The 18,373-nt window shown below is 45.8% G+C and overlaps 1 protein-coding gene and 2 pseudogenes across 2 annotated transcripts in view; 1 reads left to right on the top strand and 2 right to left on the bottom strand.

Annotated features, from left to right (window-relative positions):
- The window catches only part of SHMT1 (serine hydroxymethyltransferase 1), a 28,451-nt gene extending 17,285 nt beyond the window's left edge, over positions 1–11,166 (bottom strand). Inside the window, exons 1-4 of one of the 2 annotated variants that reach the window (XM_045293521.1) lie at positions 11,078–11,133; positions 4,080–4,193; positions 2,476–2,591; positions 161–306 (exon numbers count right to left, since the gene is read on the bottom strand). In XM_045293521.1, the coding sequence (XP_045149456.1) occupies positions 161–306; positions 2,476–2,571 (242 nt within the window). In that variant the 5' untranslated portion in view covers positions 2,572–2,591; positions 4,080–4,193; positions 11,078–11,133. Of the gene's footprint in view, positions 1–160; positions 307–2,475; positions 2,592–4,079; positions 4,194–11,077 lie in introns of both variants that reach the window. The other variant, XM_004712962.2, reaches the window with a different exon arrangement.
- A 1,778-nt stretch (positions 11,167–12,944) lies between these two features.
- Positions 12,945–15,377, top strand: LOC101650174 (annotated as a pseudogene).
- LOC115870593 lies at positions 15,026–15,175 on the bottom strand (annotated as a pseudogene).
- Positions 15,378–18,373: the final 2,996 nt, after the last annotated feature.

Below are 18,373 nucleotides of genomic sequence, written 5' to 3'. Positions count from 1 at the left end.
ACCACTGCTCTAAAGGCACTGGGAAATCGGAACTTGAGCATTTATATAGGCTCTAGAAATATCTATGGGATCACCCGTGGGGCATAATAAAAGAGCTGTCCGAGAACAGGACTGAAGGAGACAGTCTCACGACCGAGAACCCACATTTTGACATGCTTACCTCTGGCCTGGGTAGCCCTCAGAGTACTTGTTATTTAGGCATGACCCCAGGGCTTCCAAAACGGCTCGGCTGGCAAAGTTCTCTGAGGCAATCAGCTCCAATCCGACCTTCTGCCGATTGCTCTCCTTCTTGATGATGTTGAAAACCTAGTGAGAATAATACGAGACACACTCAACCCTTGCATTTTTTATTTAAAAAACTTGCCTGATCAAAGCAACAGCCTCCTAACAAGCCATTACTATAGACTCATATCTAGCCCTAAGATGCCAACCATAACCCAAATAACCGCATTAAGAAGATTCTCGTCATACCTAAGGGACAGCACACATCTCCTCACAAATCTTACCATCAAAAAGGAGCCAATAGAGGACAACAGATGAAGGAAAACCAAATGACGTGCGGTGATCTGAAAAGGAAGCATCCTGCCTAATTCTTGATTCCACACTCTCCTGCATTTTTATTTTTAACCCCTACATTTCACATCTCAACAAGTTTCTGCCTCCCTGATCTTACTTTTACTTCCCCGTCCTTAGATGAAAACACGCATGCAGGTCCAGACATAAGAGAGGAGCGACCGCCAGGGGCTCAGGGGCAGAGGGAAGGGAGCGCTGCTGGGTCTGGGGTTTCCTTTGGGGTGATGAGAGGTTCCTACAATCGACTGTGGTGATGGGTGCAGAGCCCCAGGGGGAGAATGAACCCTACCAGCCGGTGCACCTCACATGAGAGGCGTGCTTGGGCTGTGAACACTATCTCCATAAAGCGATGGTAAAAAGAAGTGAGTAACAGATGCTTCCAGATGTCTGCACAGCCTCCTGCTGAATGATAAGGGAAGAGCCACGTTTGCAAAGATCTCTGCTGGCCACTGCTCCACAGCATCACTCGGGTGCAGCAGGTGCAGGAATTCACACGAGGTGAGTAAGACAACAATGGTACCAGGGTTCCAGTGCAGACACACCTAGGCTTATCCCAAATAAAACGTGGTTACGCATGTGCCTGGGACAGTGGATAGCTGTAGAAGAGTTCTCCTCTCAGTAACACGTCTCGGCGTCAAGGCCAAAATTTAAAAAAGCCCAATTCCAACAGCTCACAAGGTTACAGTAACTGTTTTCTGGAATTCCTAAAGGGTAACCCTGATACATTTTTTCCCAGAGGACAAAGGATGATCGCAAGGGGCTTATGAGGAAGAAGTTTGAACAAAACTGAAAATTACACTGAGGAGAAGAAAGCAAGAAAAGTTGTGCCAAGGAATTTTTCTTATGATGACATTGCACCTGGCCATCCTCCGAGGGTAACACGTTTGTTGAGAAACTTAACCCCACCCATCCCACAGCCCCATCCTGCCCCTCAAATGGGTCATGATCCCTCAATTCAAAGAACATTTAAAAGGTCCACCAACTAAATCCCTTGAGGGTGCCTGACAAAACTGACAGTTTGCTGTGGTGTAAAGAGCAGACTTCTTTAGGGAAGGAGGGTTCTATCTGCCACCGAGTGGTTGCCAACTCACAGAGACACTACCGGATGGAGTACAACTGCCCCATGAGTGTTTCCAAGACTGTAACTGGATTTTGGGGTTCAATTATGTTTTATTTTATTGCCAATTAGGGAGTTGTTGGATGGCATAGTTTTATTCTTGCTTACCACATGTTTCAAGAGCAAATTAATTAATTAAAAATTACGAGAATTGTTTAGTGGCATATTTATGCTATGATAATTTATAGAGCTTTGATTAATGTTACACATCATTATCACAGAGTGCAGATGCACAGCCCCATTTCAGAAAGTTATTTACAGCCTACTTGACATAGTTCTATGAGCTATTTTCAAGGAGACGGTCACTCTTTATGGGAGTAAAAAGCCCCTTCCTTCTCCTCGGAGCCACTGGTGGTTTCGAACTGCTGACCCTGCAGTCAGTAAGTAGCCCAGCAAGGAATCACTATGCCACTTAGGCTCCCAGGGGAAGGGCTAGAAAGTCGAAACACTGCCTTCCGAACAAAGTGTACACACCCAGACGAAGGATGTGCTGAGAAGCAATTTGATATTTTGATATATTTGGGGTTTGGGGAGAACAACTTCCCATTTTGATATTTTGTTAAATACAGGTTTTTATAATTTTGCAACAATACTTGACTTATCCCCATAGATATTTAAGTTTGCTCTTAACAGACATCTAATCACTTTGTAATCCCTTGTCTCTAAACCTGGTCCTAGTATTGTAATTGCATAGCTGATTCTCAGAAAGATAATTCACGACATGATTAGAACCCGGAGAGTCCACAAAAGCCTCTAATTTAAAGAACCTTGCTAGGCCTCCCCACCTCAATGTCGTTCTCTCTCAAGGGCTCTGCCAGCATCTTATGATGTGAGGCCCAGAGGTCAGCATTCCCGTGAACGTTGTTGACAGGCGCAGCCATCACACTGGGTTTAAAGTTGCCTGAAAAGGAAAAACGTTGCATCATTTTCAACATGAAATTTCCTCTAAGCTTCTTTCAATTCGTCAGTTCTCCAGAACTGCCAAGGCATCGGCCTATTTGCTAGCATTTCCCGCAGAACACTGGGTGCGTCCTACTGCAGAACGCTGGGCTCCTGAGTGAATGGCTGTCAAAACGAGAATTAAGGCCCATCACCCTCCTACCCCCGGAGGCCCTGGAAGCGATCCTCTCCAGTGAGTTCCACCCCTGTTTTCTCAACAGCTTACCTTACCCTTGACCCAAAGGAATTTGCCAACACTGCAATTTCAACGAAATTTTCATGGTCACATCTTACCATTTAAACTTAAGCTCCTTTAAAACACTGAATGAACACTACTTAAAAAAAAATCCCCCACAGTACCAAGCACAACTAGATAGATACTAATACTATCTGCCAACTGACCGAACAGTGGGAGCGATGGCTGATCACGCCACGCTTAAGGAGGTGGCTGAGTCTCCTCGTGTTAAAAATTCAGTACTTAGAAACCTCGCAAGGTATTTTTCTGGGTTGAGACACAAGTTAAGGATGAAGAGGGTAAGGGCAGTTGGTGACTTACGATCTCCACCAGCAATCTGGACAAATTACAATTTTAAGTTCAGAAAGCACTCATTTTAGTCTGGGCACATTTCTCTAAGGATTTGTGAAAGTGTATTCCAGAGTTTTGCTCTAAGAAAGGCCTCTACTAAGCACTGTCTAGCCCATCTTCCCTTCCCTGCCCCTGGCAAGCACTAATAAACTTGGATCTCTATACACTTGTCTTTTCTTCTTGTTTTCATGTAAGTGAGATCATAGAACATGAGGCACATAAAAAAGAACTGCCACTAAAGGTTCCAGTTCACATGTGCTGAGTTCATTCCAAATAAAGGTTTAACACAGTCCCCAAAGGAATGTTCTACAACGCAGTTTGGTGAGTACCAACTGAGGTGTGACGACTACTGGTCTCTCTCTGTCCAGAGGGAACAGGAGTGAGGAAATTCGAAGACACACGGAAACAATCTGGTCACTGGCCTGATGAACCAGACAAACATCGGTCTCCATGAGGCTGGAACCAGAAGAACCGGCCAGCATCCAGGCACCACCACCACTGCTCTCAAAAGAGCCTCACGAGAAAGTCCTGGAGAACACTGTGGAATTTTTTTGTGTGGAAAATCGAAAGCCATAAAAGAGATCAGGTTTACTGATAAGACAGAGACTGCTGGAACTGTTAGATTTCGAGAAACAGGGACAGGGGGTTGTCCCTCTCCATTCCTGAAGGCCCCTATAAGAGGTTGGAGGAGAGTCATGGGAGCCCTTAGCCAGCCATAACGACTACTGAGCATGAGCCAATTCAAGTCTGAGCCAGGTGGGTGGTATACCTGGGTGGCCCGAACTAGGCCCAGGTGAGCTTAATTCAGCCAATGGGATCAACCAAAACCTTGGACTACACCTCCCAGCCACAGGGCTCATATACCTGGACCGTGAATCCGCCCTCTCTTCTTTTTCTTCACGCTTTGCTCCTGTCCAGTGCCCACTCGGCTGGTCACAGCCTCTCAGGCCTCAGGGCACCACGTGTGGGTGTGCAGTCCTGCAAAGTTGCCCATGTTCAGTGACTGTAAAACCTGACACTTCTTCCGTCCCTTGTAAAAACCCACTTGGATCACAAACCAGGCTTCGGTGTGAATTCTTTCTCATGAGAAACCAAGAACCGAGGAATTTCCCACCCGTGAAACCTAACAGAACCTCTCACACCATGGCCTTTCATCATCCTTCAGATGTGGAAATGAACTCACCCCCACTGCTCAATTTTCAAATAGACAGGCTACAGGGGAGCAGGAATACTAGGGAAGCATTGAATTTCTCAGAGTAATTCACCAGAAACAAGATGTGTGAATCATTGAGTGTAAAACTGGTGATGTCCTCTGTAAACCTTCATGTACAATAACAAGCGAAAAAACAAAACTTGGTTACCTATCTCTGAGATCAGTGGATAGCTACAGACAAGTTGTCTCAGTCATATACTTGTCTTAGTCCATTAGGATATTGTGATAGGTAGGTTTATTGTGTCTTCCTGGCCAATGGACACAGGTGGGATTAATTGAAGAGCAGAGAGATAAATGGCTGGGTGAGCCTCGCCTTTCTTGTCTCTTGCTCTTTCATGATCTGACCAGTGTGTGGCTGCCTTAGCTGATTCTCTGCCTCAACTTGCCAGCTGCACTACCTGTGGGACACCAACCTGTGGACTGTGTCGCTGTAGTTTGAGGTTCCTTGAAGACCTGCTTCGCCATGCTACTTGAGTATACATCGCTTGAGCTGGGGACTGTCAGACCGTCATCTGGCTGACTGTTGGTGACCTGCATTGCTGTTTGCTGCCTGTGTCCGGATTGCCTGCATTACTCTACAGAGGACTCAGCTGTCTTCTTCCTTGACTTGCACCCGGTGGCCCTCGTGACTTGAAGGGCTGCCAGTGTATTAGCTGTCTCACGGAAATGAGCTGCCCTGACCCATGTGTACTGCTCTACAGACTAATTAGCTGTTTGTTTCTTATGTAGTATATCTCTATATAAATATATATAAAATCCTAAGTGTCCTGGTCTTGTTTCTCTAGAGAACCCTGTCTAACACAGACATCCTAAACAAAAATTAGGTTCAATCAAAATAATGGCTTCCAAGGGAATCTGCTGAGCGGGTTAAATTCAAGTCAGAGAAATCAGCTCATTGGGTTTGGCTGTTATGTAGGTGTGGGGCGGGGGTGGGGGGACTCAAAGGGTTATCTTGATAGATTTTCTTCACGAACACAAAATGATTCTAGGAGCTCACCATGAAGAAATTTTCAGAAAATGGAAAATCACTTCGGTGAAACCAAGACCCCTTATGTTGCACTGAGGAATTTTCCCCTCCTATGCAACGGCTCACTCTTCATGCCTAGCCAAGGTTGGCTCATGGGAGTTTCACTGGAAAACCTTATCCTATCTACCCTGCAGCCCTGAACCTGCCCCTTTAGACTTCTTTTTGTAACCAGAACTCCAAGAACACTCAAAACTCCCTTGAGGGAGATGCAAATGAAAACTATGACAAGATATCACCTTTCATCTACAATGATAGGCCAATTTTAAAAAAAAGCAAACAACAACAAATGTTGGAGAGGATAGGAAGTAATTGGAGATTTTATACACTGTCGCTGGGTTTGTAAGCATGTACAACTGCTACGGAAAGTAATACGGCAGCACCTAAAATAACTGGGACTGGAAAACCCACTCATTCCAGCAATAAATACCACCATTGCGCAACACTCTAAAGTACGAGACGGAACAGAGGTATGCTCTCCCATGTTCACTGCATCACAGTTCACAGTAGCAAGGAGATAGAAACCGTGCAAATGCCCATCCGTGGAAGAATGGATAAAGAAACTGTTACACACACACACACACACACACACACGCACAATGGAACCCTATGCATCCCTAAACAACAGTGACGAAAGCATGAAACAGCTCATGACCCGGTGGGACTTGGAAACCATTAGGCTGAGTGAAGTCAGCTGATCACAAAAGGACAAGTACTGCGTGAGTCCACTACTATAAAGGTAAATACCCAGGTGAAGGCAGGCTTCTGCTCTCCTGTAGTCTTCCACTCCAGTCTTCCAGGACACGAGGTAGCAAGACTGCCCGGTGCCCATGAACCACAGACCACGCCCTCTCTATGTACCTCTAAGATGTGGGGAGAGGGAGAAGACCATTCATTCGCTCCCATATAGCACTGTGATAAGGTCACCCCCAAGTCAACAAGCACTCCGACAAGGTTTTATGGGAAAGTCTTCTCCCTCATGCAGTATTTGTCCTTTTGTGACCAACTGACTTCACTCAGCATAATGGTTTCCAAGTTCCACCGTGTCATGAGCTGTTTCATGCTTACAGTACTTAGATAGGACCCAAAGGAAAAATAAGCCTGGTACTACGTTCCTAATTAGACATTCATGACCTCGTTTCTATCCAGCCCCTATGGATCGTGCTTTAGTGAACACTGTGTACAAGCATCTCTTTGACCCTGCTTTCACGTCCTTTGTGAACACACCTCAGAGTGCAATTGCTGGGTCATATGTTCAAGCCTCAGGGAGTTCACAGGAACAAAGGAAATGAAAATATAATGAAAAGTTTTCAGGAACTTTTTAACTTGTTGAAGTCTCTTCCTATGGTAGCTTTATTGCTATTTTTTATTTTCACTGTTTTAAGAAACTTCCATACTGTGTCCCATCATGTTGGCTGCTGTTAGGCGCCACCCGTTCGGCTCATGGGCAAGAGTACGAAGCACTGCCTGGGGAGGCCTGATCCTCACAATTGTTGTTGTCCTCAAGGTCATTGTGGCCGCCACTGTGTCAATCTGTCTAGTTGACGTCTCTTTTCCATGATCCTCTACTTCTGCAAGTCTGCTCTCCTGCTCCAGGGACTGAGCCCTCCTGATACCACGTCCAAAATAGAGGAGATGAAGTCTCATGACCCTGGCTTCTAAGCAACAGTTTGGTTGTACTTCTAACGTAGATCTATGCTTCTTCTAACCTAGATTCTGGCTGCCCTCCTTTCAACATGGTATATTCTTCACCAACACTCAAATTCAAATCCATCCATGAATTCTTCGTCAGTAGTCCTTATTCAATGCCTCGCTTCTATGACAATATTCATGATATAATGTGAGTTATAAAATACTCTAGCATGTAGATGGGTCAGGTGTTCGGCAGTCCTTATCTTCTAGTGACAGCTTTGTGTGTGTGTTTTTTAACACATCAAAGAGACTGAAGACGAAGCTATGCATTTGGATTACGGTGCTGGCCAAGAATATTGAAAATACCATGGACTGCCAAAAGAACAAACAAACCTGTCTTGGAAGAGGCACAGCCAGAAGGCAGGGATGGTGAGCCTCTGTCTTGTTTACTTTGAACAAGGATGGTGAGCCTCTGTCTTGTTTACTTTGGACTGTAGTCAGGAGAGACATCACGCTTGGAAAAGCAGGAGGGCAGAGGAAAAGCAGGAGGGCCCTCGACAAGATGGCCTGGCACAGTGACTGTGACCAGGGGCTCAAACGCGGGCACAGTTGTGAGGATGGTGGCGTCGGAGGAGGCCTTGTTTTGTTCTGCTGTTTACAGAGGTTCGCCATGAGGTGGCATCGACTCTACAGCACCTACCAAAACCCACATGTCACGGTCCCTCACAGCAGCAATGTAAAGTTCCAAAGGGCTTAAACGAGGCAAACAACACAGCAGCTATTTCTAAATCACCAAACAGTCCTCCTCTGTCCACAGACGATCAACTCCGTGGTGAGAGCTACTCAGCTCCGCTCTCAGCAGGGGAAAGCTCTGCAGTGTCTGCCCACACTCATTGATTTCTCTCTAATATCGTCAACTTGCTGCCCCTTCGCCTTGACGGCAAAGCTTGTTCTTTGCACAACACTTGTGTTGAGACACAGTGACTTTTGTCCAAAAGCTGATGGTCCCTGGCACTCCACTCACTCCGTCTAGACACGCCCTCCCTGCTCTCTACCGTCTCCTAGGAGTTTCCCAGTCCTGTACCCAATGACTGGAGCTCTGCTAGTGGTTACACATTGGGCTGATAACTACAAGGTCTGCAGTTCAAGACCACCGGCCACTCCCCGAGGGAACGATGAGATTTTTCTACTCCCATAAAGTGTCACCGTCTCAGAAACTCACAGGGGCAGTTCTACCCTGTCCTGTAGGGTTGCTCTGAACTGGCATCAACTCCAGGGCAGGGAACTTGAAAGTTTGAGCATCCAATGACCACTAAGGATCAAGTAATCCCTAGTGTAATCCTTTAACCCATTTATACCTTCTTTGGTTTTAGTGTTGCTATAACAGAAATACCACAAATAGGGCGTTAACAAAAGTTATCTTTTCACAGTTCAGGAGACTAGATGTCCAAATTCAGGGTGCCTGCATTAGGGGAAGGAGCGGTGGTGTCACAGTCGGTAAGAAGTGGACTGCTAACTGAAAGGCTGGCAGTTCAAATCCACCAGCCACTCCATGGGACAAAGACGAGGCTGTCAGCTCTCATAAAGATGTAGTCACAGAAATGCTTCAAAAACAAAGTTCTACTTTGTCGTCTAGGGTCTTTATGAGTCAAATCCCCTGGTTGGCAGTGATAGTTTCTCATTTCGTTTTTGTCTGGCTTAGCTGTCTGTGGAGGAGGGAAGTCCTTGATTCTGCTTCTCCAGCTCCAGCAGTCCCCGGTGCCTGGGTGACCCTCACTTGGCATCTATTTGTACTTGCTTGCTTCTGTGCCTCCTGGTGCTTATATCCTGATCCTAATCTGTGTAGGGCACACCCTACAGATATGGCCTCATGAACATTCTAAAAAAAAGATTATTCCCCAAAGGGACTGCCTCTACCTGGTGTCAGATCCTCATGGTTAAAACAGAGCCACAGAGCTGAGATTCAAGAAGCCCCAGGGTAACAGAGTGGGTAGACGGGAGCACAGATTTTTCACCTTGACTACGGCACCTATTTTGCACATTTCAAAGGGTTTTCTAGAAACCTCAGTTGAAGTTATTTCTCTCTTTTTTCTTCTAAATTTTCACATTTTAATTTTTTTAAAAGTAATTTTGAGAGCTCTAACAGATATCATAACAATCCATAAATCAATTATATCAAGCACACTAGTACAGATGTTGCCATCATTTCCAAAACACTTTCTATCTACTTGAGCCCTTTCATATCAGCTCCTCTTTATTCCCTCCCTCCCCTTGAAGCTATTTCTCAATCTGTGACATCTGAAGCCAGAAACTAGGGAACCCCAGTGGAAAAGACACTTTCTCTTCTCCCAAAAGCAAGTGGATGAACAGCTGCTACCTGTCAAGCTGGACTCCTCCACTTCTCCAGCTCTCTTGGGGTTATTTACCTGGAGGACTATGTCCAGAGCATGTGACAGGAGGCGGGGTGTGTGAACAGCATGGACCTTGGACCCAGGCTGCTGGGGTCACATACTTGCTAACGTGTGACTCCTGCTCTAATTATGTGACCCCACTCAGCTAACATCTCTGTGTTCCACTCCCTCATACATAAATTGTGAATAGTCACAGTTCTTTAGCTGGCTGTGAGCATTAGTATGATATCAGACTGAATGCACTCAGAGCCAAGTTTTAGTCACTGAGTACGGACTAAAACGCTCTCTTGCCACCTGGTCAACTCATAGCGACCCTAGACATAGTAGAACTGCCCCCTGTGGGTTTCCGAGACCGTAAATCCTTACAGGAGTAACAAGCCTCATCTTTCTCCGACAAAGCAGCCGGTAGTTTTGAACTGCCAACCTTGCCGTGAGCAGCCTATGAGTCACAATCAACTGGATGGCAGTGAGTTGTTTTGTTTTGAGCACCTGCTAACACCTACTGAGTCCGCTGGGCGCCTGACCATTCTGTAGAAATATCATGCACGAGTGAACCTCACCACAGCCCAGGGAAGGAAGCCAGAAAGGAAAGTCACTGGCCAAAGCAACCAGGGACCTTTGCAACTGCAAGTGGACCCAGCAGGAATCAGCAGAGGTCAATGCCTGGCAGACACTGATTGTGTGCTCTTCACTGAGGAGGAAAAGGAGGCTCCACACAGGAGCTGTGTGCTTCAGGGCACGCTACAAGAGTCAGAATCTGAACCTAGGTTTACCCAAGTTGCAAAGCCCGTTCCCCTGATAGCGCACTAAACAAAAGCCCAGTTATCCACTTCCACTGCACACTTCCTCAACTCAGCAGCCCCTAAGAACTAAAACTGGTGTTTCCAGTCCAGCAAGCGCTGGGTGAAGCATCTCATTTTGGGCACACCAACAGTTCCTTAACTTCCAGGAACTGGAAGCACAGGGCAATGGGCCAGGAGCTGACAGTACAAGGTTCCTCTCCAAGGGCGGCTGACAGATGTCAGCAACAGGCTCTGCCCCTCCCCCAGAGCGATGTTGGATGCACGTGGTGATAACAGGTGTAGCCTTAGCAAACCCAGGCTCCATCCATTTTACCAGTCCTGGGCAGCTAACACACAGGTTGGAAAGTCAAAGCTAACCTGCAGCGCCACGGAGAAATGGCCTGCCGATCTCCTCCCGTAAAGATTACAGCCAAACACTAGGGTGCACAGCTCTGCTCGGTAACACCCCGGGTGGCTGAGAGTCGGAATTAAACGCCACAGCAACTCACAAAAACTCCAAGGACTTCGTTTAAGGTCGCCCTTTGAGTCCAATAAGGACACGATAGCAATCGCAGCAATGTAGGGAGAACAAGGTAGGGGTGAGGGGCTAGGCTTAAAACGCTTTCGGAGTCAAGTTCAACAGCTAGCGATGGCGCGCGCGTGGAGGCCACTAGCCCTACTACAGCGAGTTCCCGCGCCCGCGCAGCCAGGGCGCGAACAAAGGTCCCGCTGCGGATTTCCGGGGTGCGTCCACGGGCGCCAGGCCACGGAGGCCCTAGGGTCCCAAGCCACCGACCTACCGGATTAGAACAGCGCAAAACAGAGCAGCATCGGTTCCCACGTGCGACACCCAACAAGCGCCCAAGCCGGGACTCTGAACTCCACTCCTCGCGGCTCACTCCTTCCCGGGGCTGTTCCCGAGGCCCCGCCCACCCCCGTTTACCCAATCCAGGTGCAGCCGGCCTGGCGCTGGGCCGGGCCGACCAACGCCATTGGTTGCGCTGCGCTGGGGGCGGAACCAGGGCTCCCAAGGGCTGGACTCAGGCTCCCCACCTAAGGATTGCTGGACCGGAGTGCGGGGCAGGGATTTCGCAAAGGTCCCTCTGCATCTGGTAGACCGCCCGGGCAAAATGCGTTTTCTTGTTTTGTCCTGCACTTTACAAGTGTCCTACTTACAGTTCAGCACAGTGGTCGTTTAATTAAGGCAAACGTGGTCGGGAACCCCAACTCTGGCTCCGTCACTTTACATGTTTAAAAACCTTTATGATGAATGGGATGATGGTTTACAGAGCCGATCATACGTTTTACATGTAATTCACACAGGGTTTGTTTCACGTCACTGTTTGAACATAATAACATTACTGATCCCACTTCCTGTTTCCTATTTCCATTCCACCTTCTATGTGAGCCCTTCTGAATTTTGCCCTTGGGTAAATGCTACCTTTTGATCTCAAATGGCTGATTATTCCAGAATATGCATACCTCTAGTGTTATTGTTCTTCTTATTGTAGGATATAGAACATTGTCTTTGCAGACTCATGCCAGTTGACCTTGGTGTCTCCTGAGATCAGATCATGGTTGAGGTAGTTAGTTTATTGTGCCAACCTGGCCTATAGACACATGTGGGCTTAATTGAAGGGCAAAGGGATAAATGGCTTAGCGAGCCTAACCTTTCTAGTTCTTGGGTCTCTTGCTTTCTGATGGTAAGACCAGGGTGCAGCTGCCTTAGCCAATTCCCTGCTTCAGTTGGCAAAGCTCACTTCCTGCAAGACATCCCTGAGGAGAAGCCACATGGACCTACCCCGATGCAGTCCTGGGTGCTGAAGAAGCCGTGTGGAGACCCCTGCCAGCACTGAGATGCTTACACGTTCACTGACTAAGCTTTCCTCCTGCAGCCAGCATCATTGTATCTGTTTAGTGAGATGGAGGAGGACTTTGTGGACTGGTGTTGGACATATGGGTTAATGTTGGACTTGTGAGTTTGGGCAGCACTGTGTTGGGATGTTTTCTTGATGCACACTTAACCTTTATGTAAAACTCTCTCATTACCTGAGTTTCTGTGGATTTGTTTCTCTAAAGTACCCAGACTAACACAATGGTCCTGGGCTCTAGGGTACAATGACTCATTCCCTCAAGGTACTTGGTTATGTCTAAGCCCCATCACCCAAGGTGAATAGGTTTCAGCAGTTCCAGATTAAGAACAGGCTGCAAAATGCCCTATAATGTATGTGAAAGTTATTGATTGAATGATTGAACTTTTGAATTATATGATATGTAAATTACTTGCCAATAAAACTGTTGAAAAAAATTTTAAACAGGGGAAAAAAAGAGAAATAAACTGTCCCCCTTCTGAGAAAGTAGCCACCGAAAACCTTATGACTAGCAGTGTAACTTTTATCAGATATAGGGCTCGAAGATGAATGAGCCCCTCAGGGTGGAAGGCAGGCAAAACATGACTGCGGACAGAAGAGCTGCCCTCTCAAAGCAGAGTTGGCCTTTATGATGGGGATGGAGGAAAGCGTTCAGGATCTTCATTTGCTGATGTAGCACAACTCAAAATGAGCAGAAACAGCTGAAAACATCCATTAATAACCGGACCTTTGGAATGTATGAAGTATGGATCTGAGAAAATTGGGAGTCATCAAAGGTGAAATGGAGCACGTAACGATGGGTATTGTAGGCATTCGTGAGCTGAATCAGACTGGTACTGGCCATCCTGAATCTGACAATAACCATGGTCGACTATGCCAGGAATGACAAGTTCAAGAGGAATAACATCACGGTTATTGTCAAAAGGAACATTTCAAGATCTCTCTTGAAGTACAATGCTGTCTGTGATGGGATAATATCTGTATGCCTACAAGGAAAGTCAGTTAATACAAGTATTATTAAAATGTATGCACTGACCACTAAAGCTAGTGATGAAGAAATTGAACGTTACCAACTTCTCAGTTCTGAAACTAACCAAACATGCGATCAGGATGCATTGGTAGTTACTGGTGATTGGAACGTGAAAGTTGGAAGCAGTGAGGAAGGAACAGTGGTTGGAAAATATGGCCTTGGTGACCGAAATGAAGCTGGAGCTTGCATGATAGAGTTCTGCCAGACCATCAGCTTCCTCATAACAAATGCCTTTTCAACAGCATAGTGTCGATACACATGGACGTTTCCAGATGGAATCCACAGAAGTAAAATTGACCACATCTGTGGGATGAGACGATGGAGAGACTCAGTTTCAGTAGCCAAAACAGACCATGAATTGCGCACATGGAAGTTTAGGTTGAAGCTGAGAAAAATGAAAACAAGTTCATAAGAGACAAAATAGGACTTTGAATATATCCTACCTGTATTCCCAGAACATCTCAAGAACGTATTTGACACATTGAGCGCTGATGACAGATGTGAGAGCTGCGTGATGACATCAAGAACATTATACATGAAGAAAGTAAAAGTCATTAATAAGACAGGAGCTTCCAGAAATGTAGGCCAGATTCATCAAAAGATGTGGGGCAAGGACTATCATTGCTGATGTCAGGTGGATCTTGGCTCAAAGCAGAGAGTACCAAAAAGAAGTTTATTTGCTGACTTGTGTTATATTGGCTATGCAAAGGCATTGGGCTGTGTGGATGCTAGCAAAATTGGAGGGCATTGAGAAGAATGGGAATTCCAGAACACTCATTTTGCTCATGTTGAACCTGTACAAGGATTTTGAACTGTCATCTGAAGAGCACAAGGGCACGCTGCATGATTTAACATCAAGAAAGGTACGCAACCGTGTGCTATCCTCTCATCATTCAATCTGTAGGCTGAGCAAAGAATCCCAGGAGCTGGACCGTATTAAGAAGAAGGCAGCACCAGGATTGAGGAGGGCTCGAAGCACTTGCTGATGAAGATCAAGGATTGCAGCCTTCCGTATGGATTGCAACGCAGTGTGAAAGAAAAAACCCCGAGGAGGGTGGATCTCCTGAGAGTGGAGCGACCGAAGTTCTCCTCCTCCAGCCACCCAAGCTCGGCCAACAGACTTCCGGCTTCCCGTGCGCTGCTCTCGGGCGCCGCCGGGTTCCTCGGTCCGGACAAGAAGTCTGCGCAGCCTCGGCTTCCGGAGTCTGCGCAGCCGCGGCTTCCGGAGTCTGCGCAGCCGCGGCTTCCGGAGACTGCGCAGCCGTGGCTTCCGGCGTCCGCATTCTAATTGGTCCTTCCGCAAAAACTGCAACAGAAAGATGGCCGCAAATAAGCCCAAGAATTTTTTGGCCTTACCCAAAGTGGTGTGGGGAAGCCCACTCTGACACGGCAGTTCACGTACGATGAGTTTGTGGGGGGCTATGAATCAGCCCACCAAAGCAGACAGTGATCGGAAGAAGGAAGTCTCGCTTGGGGAGGAAGTTCCGATTGATGCCTTAGAGCCAGCTGGGCAGGAGGCTTCTGCTGCAATCAGAGACCAATGATTTCCGAAGTGGGGAAGGTTTCCTCGGTGCCGCCTAGGTTACAGGAACGGAACCCTTTGCAGCAACAGCGAACTCAAGGAGCAGAGTTTAAGAGTAAAGGAAGATGAGAATGTTCCATTTCTGCTGGTTGGTAACAAATCAGATCTAGAAGATAAAAGGCAGGTCTCTGTGGAAGAGACAAAAACCAGACCGATCAGTAGCAAGTTAACCGTGTGGAAACGTCTGCTAAAACGCGAACTAATGTTGGCAAGGTGTTTTTTAATAGAATGAGGGCAATTCGAGCCAGAAAAATGGAGGTCAGCAAAGACATTCGTAAAAATGACGAAAGGCTTGGCCAAAGTCACCAGAGAAAGATGCTGCATTTTATAATCAAAGCCCAAACTCCTTTCTTATCTTGACCTTACTAATAAATACAATTTACACTTGATCTTAGCCAAAAGGCCGAGAAGCGATAATAAATACAATTTAAAAACATTGCCACTGACGGCTCAATTGACTGAAATTAATGTTTTGGAATTTGGTATGCATCACTAAAGGCACGAAATGAAACTGCGGTGCAGGTTAAAGTCACTTTTAAGAGAAATTAGTAACAAATAAAAGAAATTAGTGTGACTTTGTTAGGTTTCTAGAGTGGGTAATACCTCGGTTCTTTGCTTTGCACACTGAAAGAAGTCACGCTGAAGCACGTTTTGTAATCCAAGGGAATTTTTTTTTTATCCAAGGGAATTTTGAAGCACGTTTTTTAATCCAAGGGAATTTTTTTTTTTTAACCAAGGGAATTTTTATGACGGAACGGAAGGCTTTCCAGTTTTACAGTCACAAAAGTGTACAAAGCTATCAAGCCTCACTGAAGCTGCGCTGGGGTTTACACCTGTGCTCAAAAAACCACGTGGAAAAGAACACTCACACGTGTGGGACTGGGAAATCCCAGGGGCCAAGAGATCAAGTGAGCAAGAACCTATGAGCCCAAGCGCATGTGGGCCCCTGAGCAGGCCTGGAGCGGGCTCTGAGGGGGCATGCCAGGGCAGCGGGTGAGCCCTTGCCCTCCGACCTGCTGCAAGACCAGAGCAAAAGAGAGAGATTGCCTTTCCTGCAGCTGACTTTTAACACCTCTGCTGGGAGGCTTGGTTGAAGGTACTGGTTGACCCCATTGGCTGAGTTAGGCTCACCTGTGATGTGGGTGTGCCCAAGGTATTGGTTTTACCTGGGCCTGGGGGGCCATAGTCTGTGCATGCTCAGTTTGGGTTTCTCGTTAGGTGTTCAATGGTTGCCTGATTTCTTTCCAACCTCCTCTGTAGGGGCCTTTGCAGGCATGGGAGGGACAACCTCCCTGTCCCTAAATCTAGCTACCTAAAGATTCATCAAGGGGGAGAAAGGGGGAACCAATCACAATGATTGATGTATAAACCCCCCCCCATTGTGATGAACAGCAGAAACGTGGATGAAAGGAGACAGCAGATGGTATAAGATATGAAAATAATAATAATATATAATTTATCAAGGGTTCATGAGGGTGGGAAGGTGGGTGAGGGAAGAGAAAATGAGCTGATACCAAGGACTCAAGTAGAAAGAAAGTGTTTTGAAAAGGATGATGGGAACATATGTACAAATGTGCTTGACACAATGGATGTATGGATTGTTATAAGAGCTCCCAGTAAAATGATTTTTAAAAGAAGAAAAACTCAACCTATTTCGTAATTGCCAACATTCACCAGGTTCCTGAATGTAGCCAGCAAGCTTGTGTTTCAAGGGGAGTTCCCTGAACTGTTAAATGCAGAGGTGAGATGGGGATGAGGGAAGGGAGAACTTCCTCTGGCTTATTACAAATCTTAAAATTTTAAAATCATTTTAAGATGTCTCCGTCTTCTACTGCCTTGAAACATGGCAATTGTGAACATAAGAGTTAAACTGCACCACTTTTAAAAACCATTGCTATGCAAAGTATAGAACAAAGGATTGGCACAGTTGTTGCCTATTGTTGAGCAGAAACTAACTCATCTGTGAACCTGCATTCATTACCTGGTGGTTAAGTTAGAGAAGTGGTGTAAACTTGTATGTGAGCAATTTTGAATATGTCTTCTGAGATAGTTTATTGTTCCAGCCTGGCCGATAAACAAAAGTGGGATTAACTGAAGGGTGGAGAAATAAATGGTTCGGTGAGCCTCGCCTTTCTTGTCTCTCACTCTTTGATCATCGGACCAGTGTGCAGCTACCTTGCTTATTCTGTGCCTCAATTTACAGACTACACTACTTGTGGGACACCTAGCCTGTGAATTGTATCGCTGTAAGTTGAAGTCCCTTTAAGACATCTCTGGAGCTGGGGACTGGCGGTTGGTGACCTGGCTGAAAGTTGGTGACCTGCCTAGTGATTGGCTGCTGTCCTGAGATAGCCTTGCTCTCTCTATATATAGAGGAAGATCTGGCAGCAGACGAGACTGGAAGGACTGCTAGTGTCTCACAACTCTCTCTCACAGGAGTGAGTTGCACTGAGCCATTTGTACTGCTTTATAATTTAACTGTCCATTTCTTGTATTATATATCTATCTGTATATAATTTAACAGTTCATTTCTTGTGTTACATATCTAATTATCTTTATAAATAAATATATTAAATTATCAGCAATTTGATTTTATCTCTCTAGAGAACCCTGTCTAACACATTTTGGTACCAGGAGTGGGTACTCTGAATAAACCGAAAAATAACCGGTTATATTATTCTAGGTGCCCTCCTGACTCCATGGACTTATCGCCCCATGTGTTCTGGTGAGAGAATATATGCCTACCATGAAGTAAAGCTTTTGTATAGAAGATGCTTGAGCAATAACTGTCTTCTAGGAGTCCGTCTAAATTAAAAATGTGTGCCATCCTCTGGTTCTTGAAAATAAGGTTCCAGAGTTTTTAATGAACTATGAGGTAAGTACAAATAAAGAGCCTGCTCAAAATTATAAGATGATTTTAGACTACCCCAAAATTTAGTACCACTTATGCTTCAGTAAGCACTCATTTCTTTAAGCTGCTGGTGCCTAGAAATCCCCTTCAGCAAGTGGTGAGCCTGGAAGTGTTAAAGGTCTTCATTGCCTCAGAGAAAACGCACAGGCAAAGCATCCATAGTGCTTTAATGCATTTTGCAATTAAAACAGGAATATATCCCAGCTTGCCACCATTAATTTCTAAATGTGCACTCATGATTTCACATATGACAATAGGGAAGTTATTAGGAGTGTTTGTAGTTGTCTGTGTTCAGAATAAAGAACACGAGAGCTACGTTTTCCTAAAGTTAACATCAAGCATTCAAACCTGGATAGAATGCAGAAAACATGTTGGCACACACAGACCAAATTTCAAGCCTGTGTGCTCGGTCATCCTTGTGTGGCATTTGTTCCCACTGGAAGAATTCCAGCACATTATTTGGTAGCACCATTTCAATAGGAAATCTACCACCGTCAGATTTTCTTTTCCTCTTAGAAATAGGACTCAGACAGTTGATTGAACAAAGCATCTTTTTGTTGTTGTTGAGTCCTACTTTCAACAGATCAAAGATGTATTCAGGCACTCCAGGTAGTGCGTATGAATGTAATGTTAACAGAAATGGGCGTTTTAGGAGCTTATCTCATTAGATATTCCATCAAGCTTGTCATGTTAGGTATTTTT

The sequence above is a fragment of the Echinops telfairi genome, unplaced genomic scaffold, assembly GCF_000313985.2.
Source record: "Echinops telfairi isolate 266 unplaced genomic scaffold, ASM31398v2 ScPeMD7_2010;HRSCAF=2546, whole genome shotgun sequence".
Taxonomy (NCBI): Eukaryota; Metazoa; Chordata; class Mammalia; order Afrosoricida; family Tenrecidae; genus Echinops; species Echinops telfairi.
This window is presented reverse-complemented; position numbering and strand designations above follow the sequence as displayed.